This window comes from Patiria miniata, unplaced genomic scaffold (assembly GCF_015706575.1).
Source record: "Patiria miniata isolate m_02_andy unplaced genomic scaffold, ASM1570657v1 HiC_scaffold_11, whole genome shotgun sequence".
In the NCBI taxonomy this organism is placed as follows: Eukaryota; Metazoa; Echinodermata; class Asteroidea; order Valvatida; family Asterinidae; genus Patiria; species Patiria miniata.
In genome coordinates, this window is record NW_024037049.1 from 3,448,113 (window position 1) to 3,465,597 (window position 17,485).

At 41.0% G+C, this 17,485-nt stretch overlaps 1 protein-coding gene across 1 annotated transcript; it reads right to left on the reverse strand.

Annotated features, from left to right (window-relative positions):
* Positions 1 to 10,241: 10,241 nt before the first annotated feature.
* LOC119742147 (legumain-like) lies at positions 10,242 to 17,244 on the reverse strand. The gene is made up of 12 exons (XM_038218191.1): positions 16,958 to 17,244; positions 16,002 to 16,099; positions 15,549 to 15,630; positions 15,282 to 15,367; positions 14,616 to 14,691; positions 14,228 to 14,290; positions 13,573 to 13,758; positions 12,810 to 12,983; positions 12,264 to 12,380; positions 11,923 to 12,093; positions 11,495 to 11,565; positions 10,242 to 10,971 (listed from the first exon to the last, which is right to left on the reverse strand). Exons 1-12 carry the CDS (start codon positions 17,114 to 17,116, stop codon positions 10,938 to 10,940), a joined length of 1,317 nt encoding a protein of 438 aa, XP_038074119.1. The 5' UTR covers positions 17,117 to 17,244; the 3' UTR covers positions 10,242 to 10,937.
* Positions 17,245 to 17,485: the final 241 nt, after the last annotated feature.

Consider the following 17,485-nt stretch of genomic DNA (forward strand, 5'->3'; position numbering starts at 1 on the left):
TTGGCCTATTCATCCGCCATCCAACAAGCTATAGTTTGTCAAAATCCATCCATGATAAGGTACCTTTAGAGCAAGAGACATGAGAGCCATGTCGGCTGGCGCAGACAGCCCTTGCTATGGGACTTACTGCACAAAAACGAAACTGGGTGCATCATGTACCTACGTCTGGGGCTCACCCCAAAAGTGTCAAGTCTGAAGCCTTGCCGATTTGTCAGCTTGTTGACCTATTCATCCGCCATCCAACAAGCTATAGTTTGTCAAAATCCATCCATGATAAAGTACCTTTAGAGCGCGAGACATGAGAGCCATGTCGGCTGGCGCTGACAGCCCTTGCCAGCTAAGGGACTTACTGCACAAAAACGAAACTGGGGGCATCATGTACCTACGTCTGAGGCTCACTCCAAAAGTTTCAAGTCTGAAGCCTTGCCAATTTGTCAGCTTGTTGACCTATTCATCCGCCATCCAACAAGCTATAGTTTTTCAAAATCCATCCATGATAAGGTACCTTTCGAGCGCGAGAGATGAGAGCCATGTCGGCTGGCGCTGACAGCCCTTGCTATGGGACTTACTGCACAATAACGAAACTGGGGGGATCATGTACCTATGTTTGGGGCTCACTCCAAAAGTTTCAAGTCTGAAGCCTTGCCGATTCGTCAGCTTGTTGACCTATTCATCCGCTATCCAACAAGCTAAAGTTTGTCAAAATCCATCCATGTTAAGGTACCTTTAGACCGCGACACATGAGAGCCATGTCGGCCGGCGCTGACAGCCCTTGCTATGGGACTTACTGCACAATAACGAAACTGGGGGCATCATGTACCTAGGTTTGGGGCTCACTCCAAAAGTTTCGAGTCTGAAGCCTTGCCGAATTGTCAGCCTGTTGACCTATTCATCCGCTATCCAACAAGCTATAGTTGGCAAAATCCATCCATGTTAAGGTACCTTTAGACCGCGAGACATGAGAGCCATGTCGGTATGCGCTGACAGCCCTTGCTATGGGACTTACTGCACAATAAAGAAACTGGGGGCATATGTACATAGGTTTGGGGCTCACTCCAAAAGTTTCAAGTCTGAAGCCTTGCCGATTTGTCAGCTTGTTGACCTATTCATCCGCTATCCAACAAGCTAAAGTTTGTCAAAATCCATCCATGATAAGGTACCTTTAGACCGCGACACATGAGAGCCATGTCGGCCAGCGCTGACAGCCCTTGCTATGGGACTTACTGCACAAAAACGAAACTGGGGGCATTATATACCTAGGTTTGGGGCTCACTCCAAAAGTTTCAAGTCTGAAGCCTTGCCGATTTGTCAGCTTGTTGGCCTATTCATCCGCTATCCCACAAGCTATAGTTTGTCAAAATCCATCCATGTTAAGGTACCTTTAGACCGCGACACATGAGAGCCATGTCGGCAGCCGCTGACAGCCCTTGCTATGGGACTTACTGCACAATAACGAAACTGGGGGCATCATGTACCTAGGTTTGGGGCTCACTCCAAAAGTTTCAAGTATGAAGCCTTGCCGATTTGTCAGCTTGTTGACCTATTCATCCGCCATCCAACAAGCTATAGTTTGTCGAAATCCATCCATGATAAATTACCTTTAGAGCGCGAGAGATGAGAGCCATGTCGGCTGGCGCTGACAGCCCTTGCTATGGGACTTACTGCACAAAAACGAAACTGGGGGCATCAGGTACATACGTCTGGGGCTCACACCAAAAGTTTCAAGTCTGAAGCCTTGCCGATTTGTCAGCTTGTTGACCTATTCATCCGCTATCCAACAAGCTAAAGTTTGTCAAAATCCATCAATGATAAGGTACCTTTACACCGCGACACATGAGAGCCATGTCGGCCGGCGCTGACAGACCTTGCTATGGGACTTACTGCACATTAACGAAACTGGGGGCATCATGTACCTAGGTTTGGGGCTCACTCCAAAAGTTTCAAGTCTGAAGCCTCGCCGATTAGTCAGCTTTTTGACCTATTCATCCGCTATCCAACAAGTTATAGTTTGTCAAAATCCATCCATGTTAAGGTACCTTTAGACCGCGACACATGAGAGCCATGTCGGCCGGCGCTGACAGCCCTTGCTATGGGACTTACTGCACAATAACGAAACTGGGGGCATCATGTACCTAGGTTTGGGGCTCACTCCAAAAGTTTCAAGTCTGAAGCCTTGCCGATTTGTCAGCTTGTTGACCTTTTCATCCGCTATCCAACAAGCTTTAGTTTGTCAAAATTTATCTATGTTAAGGTACCTTTAGACGGCGACACATGAGAGCCATGTCGGCCGGCGCTGACAGCCCTTGCTATGGGACTTACTGCACAATAACGAAACTGGGGGCATCATGTACCTAGGTTTGGGGCTCACTCCAAAAGTTTCAAGTCTGAAGCCTTGCCGATTTGTCAGCTTGTTGGCCTATTCATCCGCTATCCCACAAGCTAAAGTTTGTCAAAATCCATCCATGATAAGGTACCTTTAGACCGCGACACATGAGAGCCATGTCGGCCGGCGCTGACAGCCCTTGCTATGGGACTTACTGCACAAAAACGAAACTGTGGGCATTATATACCTAGGTTTGGGGCTCACTCCAAAAGTTTCAAGTCTGAAGCCTTGCCGATTTGTCAGCTTGTTGGCCTATTCATCCGCTATCCCACAAGCTATAGTTTGTCAAAATCCATCCATGTTAAGGTACCTTTAGACCGCGACACATGAGAGCCATGTCGGCAGCCGCTGACAGCCCTTGCTATGGGACTTACTGCACAATAATGAAACTGGGGGCATCAGGTACATACGTCTGGGGCTCACTCCAAAAGTTTCAAGTCTGAAGCCTTGCCGATTTGTCAGCTTGTTGACCTATTCATCCGCTATCCGACAAGCTAACGTTTGACAAAATCCATCCATGATAAGGTACCTTTAGACCGCGAGACATGAGAGCCTTGTCGGCCGGCGCTGACAGCCCTTGCTATGGGAACTTACTGCACAAAAACGAAACTGGGGGCATCATGTACCTAGGTTTTGGGCTCACTCCAAAAGTTTCAAGTCTGAAGCCTTGCCGATTTGTCAGCTTGTATGCCTATTCATCCGCTATCCAACAAGCTATAGTTTGGCAAAATCCATCCATGTTAAGGTACCTTTAGACCGCGACACATGAGAGCCATGTCGTCCGGCGCGTACAGCCCTTGCTATGGGACTTACTGCACAATAACGAAACTGGGGGCATCATGTACCTAGGTTTGGGGCTCACTCCAAAAGTTTCGAGTCTGAAGCCTTGCCGATTTGTCAGCTTGTTGGCCTATTCATCCGCTATCCAACAAGTTATAGTTTGTCAAAATCCATCCATGTTAAGGTACCTTTAGACCGCGACACATGAGAGCCATGTCGGCCGGCGCTGACAGCCCTTGCTATGGGTCTTACTGCACAATAGCGAAACTGGGGGCATCATGTACCTAGGTTTGGGGCTCACTCCAAAAGTTTCAAGTCTGAAGCCTTGCCGATTTGCCAGCTTGTTGGCCTATTCATCAGCTTCCCAACAAGCTATAGTTTGTCCAAAACCATCTATGTTAAGGTACCTTTAGACTGCGATACATGAGAGCCCTGCCGGTTGGCGCTGACAAGCCTTGCTATTGCATTTACTGCACAAAAAAACGAAACTAGTGGCATCATGTACTACATCTGACGTTTACTCCCAAAGTGTCAAGTCTGAAACCTTTTCGATTTGCCAGCTTGTTGGCCTATTCATTAGCTTTCCAACAAGCTATAGTTTGTCCTAAACCATCCATGTTAAGGGACCTTTAGACTGCGATACGTGAAAGTCATGCCGGTTGGCGCTGACAGGCCTTGCTATGGCATTTACTGCACAATACCTCGGACGTTTTCTCCAAAAGTTCCAAGTCTAGAACCTTGCCGATTTGGCAGCGTCTTGGGCTATTCATCAGCTTTCCAACAAAATGTAGTTTGTCCAGAACCATCCATGTTAAAGTACCTATAGACTGCGATACATGAGAGACATGCAGGTTGGCGCTGACTGGCCTTGCTATGGGATTTACTGCACAAAAACGAAACTAGTGGCATCTTGGGTCACGAGACTTGTCTTTTCTTCAGCTTGTTGGCCCACAACTTTCCAACAAGGTATAAGTTGTCCAGAACCATCCATGTTGAGGTACATTTTGACTGCGATACATGAGAGACGGTTCGGGTTGGCGATTATAGGCCTTGTTATGGGATTTACTGCACACAAATGAAACTAGAGGCATCATATAGTTCATCTGGCATGTTCTCCCGAAATCTTGGGTCTCGAGACGTGTCTTTTTATGACTGAGTTTATGATTATTGGGACCCCCTAACAGTTGTCTAAAGTTAATCTTGATTCCATTCATGTTGGTAATTGTATGGTTACACCTGCACCCATTACTCGTAACTTAGGCTCATGGTTTGATGTGCATATGTCAATGAACACTCACGTTCAAAAGCTTTGTTGAGGGGCATTTTATTATTTACATAACATCAGACGTATACGAAAATACCTGTCCACTAAGTGTACTGAAACTTTGATTCATGCTTTCATTTCCAGCCGTTTAGATTACTGTAACAGCCTTTTATTTGGCTTACCTGACTGTCAGATTAATCATCTTCAACGAGTACAGAATGCCTGCGCTCGACTTGTTTTTAAGTCTTATAAGTATTGTCATGTTACTCCATTAATGGTTGATCTTCATTGGCTTCCAGTGAGGTTTAGGATTAATTTCAAAAGTCTGTTGATTTATAAATGTTTTTATGGTTAAGCTCCGGTTTACCTTAGCCAACTTATCATTAAGAATCCCTCATCCTGTTAAAATCTTCGTAGTTCTCACGATGACACTCTACTGGGCTACCCTTTTCGCCGTACCAAAGTTACCCTTGGGGATCGTGCTTTTGTTAATGCTGCCCTACACTCTGGAATGCCCTCCCGATTCACATTAGGAGAGCTAACAGTGTTGATAACTTCAAGTCTCTGTTAAAAACTCATCTTTTTAAGTTGGCCTTTTACTGATTTTATTGTTACTTCTTTGTATTTCAACATGTGAAATGGTGGGTCGTTCTAAGCTCCTTGCGAGTAATTTTTTGCTGTTACTTTTTGATGTTTAATGTGTGTAATAGCGCGTCATGGTACATTTTTAGAGTGTATTTTCTTGTATTTTAATTAATATTTTTACTGTACAACGCATTTGAACAAAATCATATTGGAATTTGCGCTTTATAAATGAATAAATTATTATTATTATTATTATTTTCCCAGGTTATTGTGCCCCTCATAAGCTTTCCAACAACATATAGGTTGTCCAGAACCATCCACGTTAAGGCACATTTTGACTCTGATACAGAGAGGCGGTTCGTGTTGGCGCTGACAGGCCTTGCTAAGGGATTTACTGCACACAAAAAATCGGCATCATGTAATACATCTGGAATTTTCTCCTGAAACATTGTGTCTCCAGACTTGCTTTTCCCCAGCTTGTTGGCCCACTTATCAGCTTTCCAACAACGTATAGGTTGGGGGAGTGTCCAGAACCATCAATGTTAAGGTACATTTTGACTGCGATACATAAGAGCCGGTTCGGGTTTGCGCTGACAGGCATTGCTATGGGTTTTACTGCACACACAAAATGAAACCAGTGCCATCATGTAATACATCTGGCATTTTCTCCAAAAATCTAAGGTCTCGAGACTTGACTTCTACCCAGCTAGTTGTGCCACTCATTAGCTTTCCAACAACGTTTACGTTGTCCAGAACCATCTATGTTAAGGTGTATTTTGACGGCGATACATGAGAGCCGGGGCAGGTTCACGCTGACTGGCTGATTTTTTACTGCACAAAAATGAAATTAGTGGCATCATCTAATAAATCTGGCATTTTCTCCAAAAATCTTGGGTGTACGTGTCAAGACTTACTGTTTCCCAGCTTGTTGGCCCACTCATCAGCTTTCGATCAACGTATAGGTTGTCCAGAACCATCCACGTTAAGGCACATTTTAACTGCGATATATGAGAGCCGGTGCAGGTTGGCTGTGGCAGGCCTTGCTATGGGATTTACTGCACAAAAACTGAAACTAGTGGCATCAGGTATTAAATACATCTGGCATTTTCTCAAAACGTTTTGGGTCTTGAGACTTGCCTTTTCCTCAGCTAGCTAGTTGGGCCAGTCATTAGCTTTCAAACAACGTATAAGTTGTCCAGAACCATCCATGTTAAGGTACATTTTGACGGCGATACATGAGAGTCCTCGCGGGTTGGCGCTGACAGGCCTTGCTATGGGATTTACTGCACAACGGCGCACTGAGTACTACATGTACCGCGATTAATGTCGGAAAATGCTCTTACAGGCAACGAACGTGCAGTCAATTAGACCGCTCATGGTAAATGCAACATCAATAAACAAATTTAATCCTTTCTAAAGTATTGATGTCCAATATCAAAATTAATAATATTTGGTATTATCATTAATGATATTAGGTATATTTCGGTATAGCTGAAAAATTCGCCCACCACAAAGCCACGCAATCATTCCCAGATAACTTTGAATATGAACGAATACCATTTGTTTACAGTAAATACAAGTCCCATTCAATGTGCACATAAATGCACAGACGGGACTAAGGCTTTATGTTTGTTATAACCAGAATTTTGTATTAACAGAGTTTGTACTAACGAGATTCGACTGTGCCAACAAGCCGTTCGGGGCACTGGTTCGACTCTGTAACCCCGAATGATCCAAAATTTCAAGTGCAATCACCCATGCAGCGCAACATAAATAGGTCAATTTAGAATTTGGTAAATGTAAACTCATTCACTCCGTCAGGTTTTCTCCTCATGAAGATTAGAGCCTATTAATCGGAGCAATAATTTCACGAATAAAGTTGGTTTATCTTTAGATGCACCGATGCAGATGACCTGAGCATACTGGCTGATTGCACCGTGACGACCAAACGGTTGTTTCAGAAAAACCCCGATAGTCCCAAAAAAGATTTATACACCTGCTGTTGTCGCACACCCTCATAGTTTACACTAACCCCATGCCAAGTGCCAAACCTTCCCATTAATTAACTTGCACGTTACTGAATTTATTATTAATTATCTTCTCAAAAGACATGCACCCGTATGGTGTTTCTACAAACGGAAGGTTTATTTAAATTACCAGTGATAACTCAAATCAGTGTTACCCGCCAGCTGCATCGCCGACACCAATACACAGTCGAACCCTTTGCCTAACTATGCATAGGTGTGACATGTGAAACATGTATTCAACGTGGCCGGCCCAACACTGGCCAAAAGGAAATACGTACTAGGTATTTGCATAGACGTTCATTTCACCAACGATTTGTAAATTAAACTCTGCATCTGTTCCACAAGTATTCATTCACATGGTGCTACCGCAAACTATCACTAGTTAGCACTAACCCAAGCGAAGGTACAAATGTTATGAATCCTGTATTACAATACATTCACATGTACATGTATATACACCCACAGTGTAACCTTTTAGCACCTAAATGGATGTTGGACAACTACAACCTGGTGCCACACAATCGGCCTTACGTCCGCCAAAATAAATACATTTCGGTTCACAAACTAACTTCTGATCAACAAGCCTAGTTCCGTACGTAATATCAGAATGGATACTTGGGGAATACCCGGTACCGGCATTCGCTGCAATGCATGGGCCTATTGCAATTTGAAGTTGTACATTTCAATGTCAAAGGGTACTTATCATTGTTTACAAAGCCATACCTTGCGACAATTATGCATGTACGTGGGTTTAATTGCAAACAGGAAACATATCTTACTTGTGTATTTTAGGATACTAAACATTATCTATTTGGAAGTAAGTAAAGGTATTTCCCAATTTCAACTATATCAACCAGATAATCATAATCAACACACTAAATGTATGGTTCCATGACAATAATATAATATAAAAGACGCTGCCCGAGCCCTGCGAGTCCGCTTCACTCAACTCCAAGTCGAAGTTGTTCTAGATGTTCATCCTTAGCCCCTCTGTGTAGGGCTTATCCACCTTGGCTAGTGACCACTCAGTGCATGGGGTGCAAAGCTGTCCTTCGTGACTCCATGGAGGAATAAGAAATTCCTCCATGGTGACTCCACGTTTACATGTTCCTATCCTCAGATGTATTGTTCCAAATGTTTACCTGGTCACCCTGCCGCAGAAAAAATACTCAGAGCAGCAGCTGTATGTTTGTTTGTTTTTGTTTTATTATTATAATTCAGCTGTATTTCCGGGAAAGTTGTAGTTAGGTCTATAAATTTCATTGTCATTATTGAATAAATAAAAATAGATCTCGTGCAATGATCACAAATGTTTACGAAAGGTTCATGCACTACCATAGTTCAAGACGTGTGCTCAGCCATGTGCTATGTTGCTCGAGATAAATCGAACCGGCTTGTTGTCAGGCAACTCCATACATTTTCCGCAGCATGATTCATGAATGTGCTCAACATAAATGATTAACGAACCGGAACGGCTAATGGCCAAAAAGGAATACAATGTATACACAATAACAATGCATAAAAGGGCACAGTGAAAGCACTTAGAAGAGCGCAATACAAGGGACATAAATAACATCAGTATGGTGAGATGTAGCAGCCCGCTGGGACGCCTGATATGTAAATCACTCATAAAAGCTTTGACATCCTAGCTGAATAAATAGGAGAAGATCCGCATCAACCACGCCTACACCATTGTATTAATGTAAGGGGGATCCGAATTTCGCAGCATTTGTTTGAAAAACCAGTAAAATTAGCTGCAAGGAAAAACTGACTTTCCTCAACTTAAAACATTTAAAACAACCTCAACAGGAATGACTTGCCTGTGAAACATACCAAAACAAATCTGGTCTACGCAGCGGTTTCAGACCAAACCTGTCCAAATTGACTTATTTATTTATCTATACAATTTCTCAAGCTAGCTTATGCACCAATACTTTACATGGATTCCACTCGGGCCCAGCAGAAATTACAAATTATCAAATAGCATTCAACAAAATATAGCTAATCTAAATAAAGTTGCAACCCAATGTCCTTTTTTTTCATAAATCGTAGATTCTCTCGATGAATTTAGCCACTGCAAAACTGTTGAAAATGCATGCATCTAGCTCTGCCTGAGAACCATTTCCCAATTTGTTTGAAAGTATTTTGAGAAACTGCACTTGACTCTCGACATTCGCTAAATGCGACCGCAGAATTGGCAACGGCTACCACAAAATGTTAGGAATATAAAAAGTGAACCGCCACATACTAACCAATTTCTAACCACGGTCATACGTACCCATGTGATGCAAAAAATATGGAGCAAGTGACTGCAAAAGAAAATTCAATGTTTTAAGAATACCAGACTATTTTTGGAAAATCCTCACCGATTCAACCAACTCTATCCAATAGCCTCAATTGAATTGTCCTCAATTGAAACTTTCGCGTGTCCATCGCGACTAGGCCTAAATGTAAAGAATTGTGGCCTACAGCTGAAGGCAGCGGCGTAGCATATCCAGCTTTTGATGTCGGGGGGGGGGGGAGGAAACCGCACATCCGCGCCGAAATGTAGACTTTTTTTTCAAAAAGCGGTGGGGGGGGGGGACTGGTACCCATCTTCCAAATGGGGGCGCTCTTCAAAACTGACCATTATTATGCATACTACATATTATATAACATTTTCACGGCGCATTGTAATGGTTGTTGAGCGGGTTTTCTTTGGTGGGATTGATGTCAGAAGAATTCTATTAAATTATTGGGGTCAAAGAAATTGTTACAAAAAAAATCCGCCAGGGTGGGCAAGGTCCCCCCCCCTCCCTTTGCATAGTAAGGTGCTATACATTGGGTGTACAGTTCCCTTTAATGGACTATAAAACACGGGCATGGTTCGCAATTTTTATAAAACATTCAGGGTACTAAGTATTTTAATGCTCCACCCTTTATGGAATAAGGTACATGCATCATTTGCTCTTGCTGACCTCTTTTCGTTTGAAACAAAAAAAATGTTTTAAATATTTAGTAGAGTGCATAACCTGTTGTAGTTTCATCCCAGTGGCGACGTTCTATACATGTTGAGAAAACAGGAAAAATATATGTAGATCTACTGGATTCCGTTGCTAATACACGTGACAAGCATGCCCGCCGTCACACTTTTTTAAGAACCACCTTCAACGTTTCTTTCTCTTAAACGAATACATTTCTGATGGAATAATTTCACATAGGATTTAGAGAATTTAGAGGATCTAATTTTATTTCGTTTTATTAAATTTGATATTTGCCTCATTCGTCCTTTCGTTATGGGTTCTGTTTTGTGTCCATGTACAGTGACACGAAAACAATGATGTTCGTGTCATGTTCACAGCTTGTTTAATATCTCAACCTATTTCATCCGCATATTAATTTTAAAAAAGTACACTTTTTTAACCATAATTATAAGCCAATTAAAAACTATTTTCAAAAATGTATCAATCTAAAAAGAAAAAAGCAACAAAATAAAACAAACAAAGCTGCTGTTGATAAAACGTTGCGCGTAAACTCGCCCATAAAAATGAGGCAATATATTCAAATTCCCTGCAAGCGAAATGAATGCATTAACTGTTGAACTAATTAACATAAGAAAAGTTCATATTCAAAATATTTCACTACAGATTTTGAAAACTAATTCTCATTTAGTATTAGAAGGCATCACTGCATGTAAGATACGTAATGAAAAGCAATTGATACCCGTAAGCATAATTAATTTCAATACGTAAAACGTTTTGTGTCATCATTAATTTGGGATTTAAGAAAAGACGATTGGAAACTTTACATCTTAGAATTAAAAAATAACCAATTAAAACAGTTCAAGGAAACTGAGGGTTGCTTTAATTAATTATACAGTCCGCCTATATGCTGCTCTCCGTTTCTGCTAAGCTTTCCTCTAAGGGCAAGCAACTTTGAGGGCCAAAGTGATTCTGTAAAAGAAACGAGAGAAACGGTCGTCATTAATGATTTCCCACTATTCGTCGATCGACATTTCTTTCGTTTAAACACCAAACGTCAATTCGTGCTGATTGCCGGAAGTTTGCATACTGTAATCGGATATGTTTCCAGCGAGGGCATATTGATAAACCTAAAGGTTTTTAAGAGGAAATTTTCCACCCATTTCAGTTTGGGAAGTGTCTGGTGATTGACTAGTGGTTAACAGTTGTATATCTGAAATGCATTCTTATCACAGTTTACAAAACCAGCTATTGCAAAGCAAAATAAAAGTCCGTTCTATGAGAGTTCCTTTTACGAAAAAAAAAAGGAAAGGAGAGAGTGAATTGTAGACTGAATTGTTACTTCTGATCTGTGGAACATGTATGTTATCCCACAAAATGAACAGTCTTCGAATGGGACAATTTTCTCAATAATAACAAAATTGGTTCACAGTTCATAAATGTTGTTTGATGTGCATTAGTCATAAATCAAAAATATCACAGGATTTGAACTCACTCAGTAGTTTTGCAGTTGGTCAGGTCACAGAGGTTAGCAAGCACATGCATTTGCCCATAAGCATAGGGAAGCTGCAAAGAGAAAATATGTATTTAATCAGTTGAAGGAAAATAGTTTTTCGTCCATGTTACACTTTGGGCCAGTTTGTTTCGCTTTGCTTTGGTTAAGGCGCAGGACTTTTGTATGGTGCGAACCGGTAACTTGTTTTAAAAATCAAAACGTTGGCAACTAGGTCTTCCTAGACATTTTGGAAAGAACGAAAGCATTCATTGTAACAGACTCAGACATACTGAGCGGGAACAAAAGCAAACTTGTATACTGCTTTGTTGGTTAGAGCCAAAGTTTTTCTTGTTATTTTATCACCATGCAGTCAAGTTCAGATTAACTACGTCTTCACAAAAACCTGGTCAATTATGTTCTTTAATAACCTCAGTCATTGAGAAGCACTCATCGCTGAAGGTTTGCAGCGAGGCTGTGAAACAGTCCCAATTCACGACACCACGCCCTCTAGTGTTCAGCACCATGTCAGTCATGGTCGCGTCTCCATCCGTCATTTGGTAGGCGAGGTTGTACAAAATTTCGTGCACAACGCTTTGTTTCTGAATCAGAAAGACATACAAAAACATGTTTACTTATAATGTATTAGAATAATTGTAGTAAACACTTGCTCACCCCCTTTACTGAACATTATATCAGAATTATTCATTTTGCAAATGTCATTGTCATTGGTTTAATCAAATAGGCCTAAAGAAATTTGAAAATTCCTTACGTCTGCCATATTCGCCACTTCCGTCATTAATTTTCTCTTCTGCACGGGATCAGTCTCACATTCATAGCGTCGAAACAGAAGATCCAGGGGCACATCGCGGCTGTTGATGGCATTCAACTACGGTTAACAGTGAAAAGCCTAAAATCAGTCAAACGTACGATCTAGGCAAAATATCATGATGTGTTTGTACTTCCATTGCAGTGCATTATCTTCGGCATGTCAATTTCGAAACATTTTTTTAAAACGCCATCGATTCGGTTGGTCAGTTGGCTTTGGGACTTATAATATGCTTTATCCTTTCACAGACTTGATTTTATAAGCACTGTATATCAATCAGTGCTGTCTGAGGGCCTGCGGGAAAACATCAGTGTCTTCATAGTTTTTGTCGTTTTTGCCATTTTTTATCCAAAAACGACCAAAAGGGGTCAGAAACGCAAATAGCAATGAAATATGAATCAATTGGACAAAGGGTTCAATCCATGAATTCCAAATTCATTGCAAGGCCCTTAAATACAATACGTGCATGCTGGCCATGGTGTACCATACCGGTGATGGAGGGAAGGGCTTCCCGGGAACCGAGCCTTGCCCGCCATTGCCCTGGTAGTTGATCAGTGTTTCCTGGTCGAGCTTGAGATCTCCGTACTGATGGACAACGCTGGTGTTGGTCTCCCTCTTGACGATTTTGAACTGTGCCTCCAGAGTCTCCTTGGTAAGATCTTCCTAAAGGGCCAGAAGAGAAGGAAACAATTATTGGCAAGTTCATTTCCAAATAATATCCGTTTGAACAAAGTGAGCTGGTTGCAGGGTTATGAAAACTAATATAACATACCCAGTAGACAGCTATTTGTAAACAATATTTTTCACTTTATTGTATTCTGAAATTTTCTTTAACTATGTCGTTACCTGGAGTCGATACTGATTTAAATTTGCAGAACATTTTTAGAAATACAAAGGTCACCATATTTAAGTTTTGTATTTTTTTTAGCCAGCATTCTCTGTTTTCAAAACAGGCATTCATTTTCAGAACATCGGATTACAGGGTCAAAGCCAGTGATGGCGCTGTATTACTGCTGTTACGGTCTTGGTAAAACAATAAACCCAGTATCGGTATCACGTTTATTGAAGCATTGCAGTAATTTACATTAATTTAACAATTAAATACTGTAAATATGTAATCTGTTTATTACAGCAACATGTTTATTTACGTTAATAACCAAGGATTCTATGCTGTTTTATACCACAGAAATGGCGTCGTAGGGCGCCCTCATTCTCTAAAGAAATTTTTAAAAAAAATACCTTTCCGTTTTACCTTGTCTGAGTCTTCCATCCACTTCACACTGTACACATCGCCCAGGTAGGTTCCCAACTTCCCGTCAAAATAGCAGGCATAGGATGAGGTATCCGGTCCCGAAGCCGTGGTGGCATAAATGTTAATGTCCTTAGGAAGCTTCAGAAACATGGAACCAGACTCGCAGGCTTCCAGGTAGAACACCAACTGCAAGGACAAAAGATATATATAATATCGGTGAAAGTACGTTGGGTGTCTAGATTTAATCCTGCGAGATTTTCGAGACTTTCATTACGCATTATCTCCTTTTAATAATCTAAATACCCTCCATGTCATATCCGCAATGTTTCTCCAATTGTTCATATACATGTAATCCAACATGGGCATTTGTTTTTGTCTCGAGTGAAGGCCCATAAAATAATAATCATAACAAGAAAACGAGTCCATGAAGTTAAAGGTGAAATCATGGTTCATTTTTTTTTAATTATACACCATAAAGACAATACGGTGTTAAGGTAGTGTAGTTTCAGAGAAAACCGCATCGATCAAGCTCCTGGAGACAACACAGATTAAGGCTACATGGTGCTAACCCTCACTCCTACACGGTTTGCGAAAATCATATTAATTGGAGGATTCAGGACAGTTAATAAATATTGCATATGAAATCAATACCTACCTTCTGATATTTGTTCTCGGTGTGCATCTTCTTGAGGGTTGCGATCAGCTGTTTCGCGTAAAGCTGCAATTAAAACGCAAACGATTGTCCACTTATTCCTTGCCTCGATAAAAACAAGGACGTGGCTTTTCTGAGTAGCACATTGCAGAGTAGTTAGTATAGAGAAAGGAACCACAATTCCCGCTGGAACTATTTGAACTACAAAATGCGTAAAATGATGTTCACTTCCATGATGATATAAACAAGTCGTACACAACAATCATCGAATTTACAAAATAACATTGAAACAAACACGAGGGAACCTTTTGAGCAGATTCACATCTATTCCGTGGATTACCGTAATTATTATGCCGATTAAATCGAAGTAAGGTTAAAGTTCCAAACATACGTAGTCATCCTGGAAAGCGATGAGGTTGGTGGCTCCATGGTCGGCAAAGTACACGAAGACGTGATCATCTGGACCGCTGTAAATAATAAAGGCAAAATAATGAAGTAGCCAGGGGAATGGTCAGGAACTATTACTACACAACCTTAACTTGTAATATTTAGTAATCGGTGAAATAATTAGCCATGATCTTAAAAGTCCCTTTTCAGTTTTGACCCTGGTTCTATACGGCCTAATACCTTTGACAAGTAGTCACCCAAAGGGGGGCCGTCGGTGGGCTTTTTTTGTGTCAATTTTTTTTAGTCCAAGTCCCACGATTTGACCGTGGTGATTATGTATGTGGCCAATTTTCGAATAGTAAAATAGGGTGTTAATGGCACCACCAACGTCAGAATAGTCCCCCCCCCCCAAAAAAAAAAAATTAATAAATAAATAAATAATAAATAAACAAGAATAATAATAATAAAAATAATTGTGCAACATTTTTTGAAAAAAAAATCTAAAATAAAATTGAAAAAAAGTGTTTACCCCCCCCCCCCCAAAGCCGAATCCTGGGTGCGCCTTTGACCTTTGAAGGTCAAAATGACAATGATGGTTCGAAATGACTGAAAGTTATGTTAGTTTGTTATTGTATTTTTTCTGTTGCTTATTTGTTTCTTCGCGACTGACCTGGCAATGACTTTGCCGCTACCAATTCCCTTCATCGCCGTCTTGTTGCCGCTAAGAATATGCAAGAAGTTCTTGGGGTTCACCTCCTACAAAAGAAGCAGTTGTTTTAGGATAGCATCTAGATGAGCGATATAGCTTTGATCAACGGCTGACATTGGTTATCGATTTATCGAAAATTAGTTATCCATTAATAATAGTTTGAGCATCACAGATAGATCACATCACAAATAATAGTTTGAGCATCACAGATAGATGTTAAGGACTTACCGTCTTCGTGTAATCTTTCAAGACTCCGTGGTACACGTCCGGTCCATTCGGGCGATTGATAATTATTCCTTTAGTGGGATTCCTAATGCGAATAAAACAACACTTTTCTACTTTTCTCATCCATAATCAACAAGTGCCATTTACCCCTAAATTGTTCAAAGTTCATCAAACAGACAATAGTTCTTTTCGCCCATTAAAATAATAATCAGCGACAATAAAGTAAAAAATAAATGAAGAAAAAAAACACAGAAATTGTACTTCATTAAAAAAAATTAAAACAGTTTCTTTTTTAATAATGTATTGCTTTTGTCACCTGACTGATCCATGTGATTAGTCTAACAGCCTTAAGACAAGTATACGCAGAATCGCTACCACTGTTATGGGGGATATGTCCTTCGCCATATTACCTTGGGATAATCGCCCATCTTGCATGTTAATATATGGATGACTTACATTGAATTGTAAGCTATGTCATCATACATCATGACCACAATGTTCTCGTCCGGTATGCCATTCTTGTGCAGGATCTGGTAAGCATGACAAATGTCAGCCTGAAAAATAAACAAGAAAATGAGGGGAATGACATGTCAAAATCTGTTCTTCTTCTTCTTTTTTTTAAAGAAAATTGGCAACTATACGCTCACCGTACGTATGTAAGACATTCACTCCAAAATAGTAATATTTATTTTTCACGATCTTAAAAGTCTCAGTTTTCCTGTACTCTAGTTTCCCGTTTTGAATTTTCGAATACATTTCAGTTGGAGATGTATTTTGTCTTGAAAATGAGATTGTGCCAAAACAGCCTTTTCTTGCGTTATAAAGAGACATCATAATCAATCGCATCTTCCATAAACAGGAGCAAAGTTAGGCCAACAAATTTCGAAAGTTGTTTTGAAATGAACAGATAACTGTCGAGTCATAAATAAACCATGAAAGCTATGGGTAAGCAGGGAAGGGGTAATGATGTCGGTCAAAGTAGTAGGAGTATTATGAATACAATGTATCACTGTTCCAATCAGAATTAGGTGTATCCAGTCACACAAAATACATCTGGACGTCCGTCGTGTGCAAATCGATGATAATACCTAGCTGTTTACTTATTCATTTCGTTTTCGAAAATGGATTATCTTCACAAGCTAGGATATTGGCTCATTTTGCAATCTGCAAACCTCTGCAAACCAGCCGTTGGTCATTTTTCGAAGGACCCGAATGGCCAGGCTATTGTCTTTTGACTGAATCACTGACCCACTGACTGGGACTTTCGGGCCCAGCTCGACTAGACAGCAGTAGAACAGCGAGAGGTACTAGCGCGCAAAATAAAAGCCTCCAAAAAGGCAAAAGCACAAAGCAAAGAAAAAACCTAGTTCTTCAATCCTACGTAAATGAAGCAATCGACAATGGCGTTTTACCTGATGGCGGTAGTTGTCCCAGGTGTTGGAGCCGGCCACCAGCAAACCCCAGTGTTTACCGGGTGTAGGCTCCGCCTGCGGATTGGGGAAGAAATCCTCAGACGGGAAGGCAGCCACCAAGGGCACAAGGAGAAGGGCAACAAACAACTTCATCATCATCTAGTAAACGCCAGGCGTGATTCAGATTCGGAAACGTCAGGCAGAGTGACGGGGCTCAGAACCAGCGCAGGACTAAATATGCCTCGATTTTGTCACCTGACCGAGCATCATCCATAAATATAGAGCCACTACTGCAATATCATGTGACAAATCCACCCCTTTGTGTACCGTCTCCATTGTATGATTTCAATTGCCATACAGCAATTCAGGTCAGCAATATCAATATGATCAAAGTGCACTTGTAGCTTGTTTTGCATAGTCACTGTACATTGGGTGTTCAGTTCCGTTTCCTGTAGTATACACGGTCACAGTTCCCAAGTTGAACATCCATGTTCCACCATTGGCTCTGTATGCGATTCATTTAAAGTA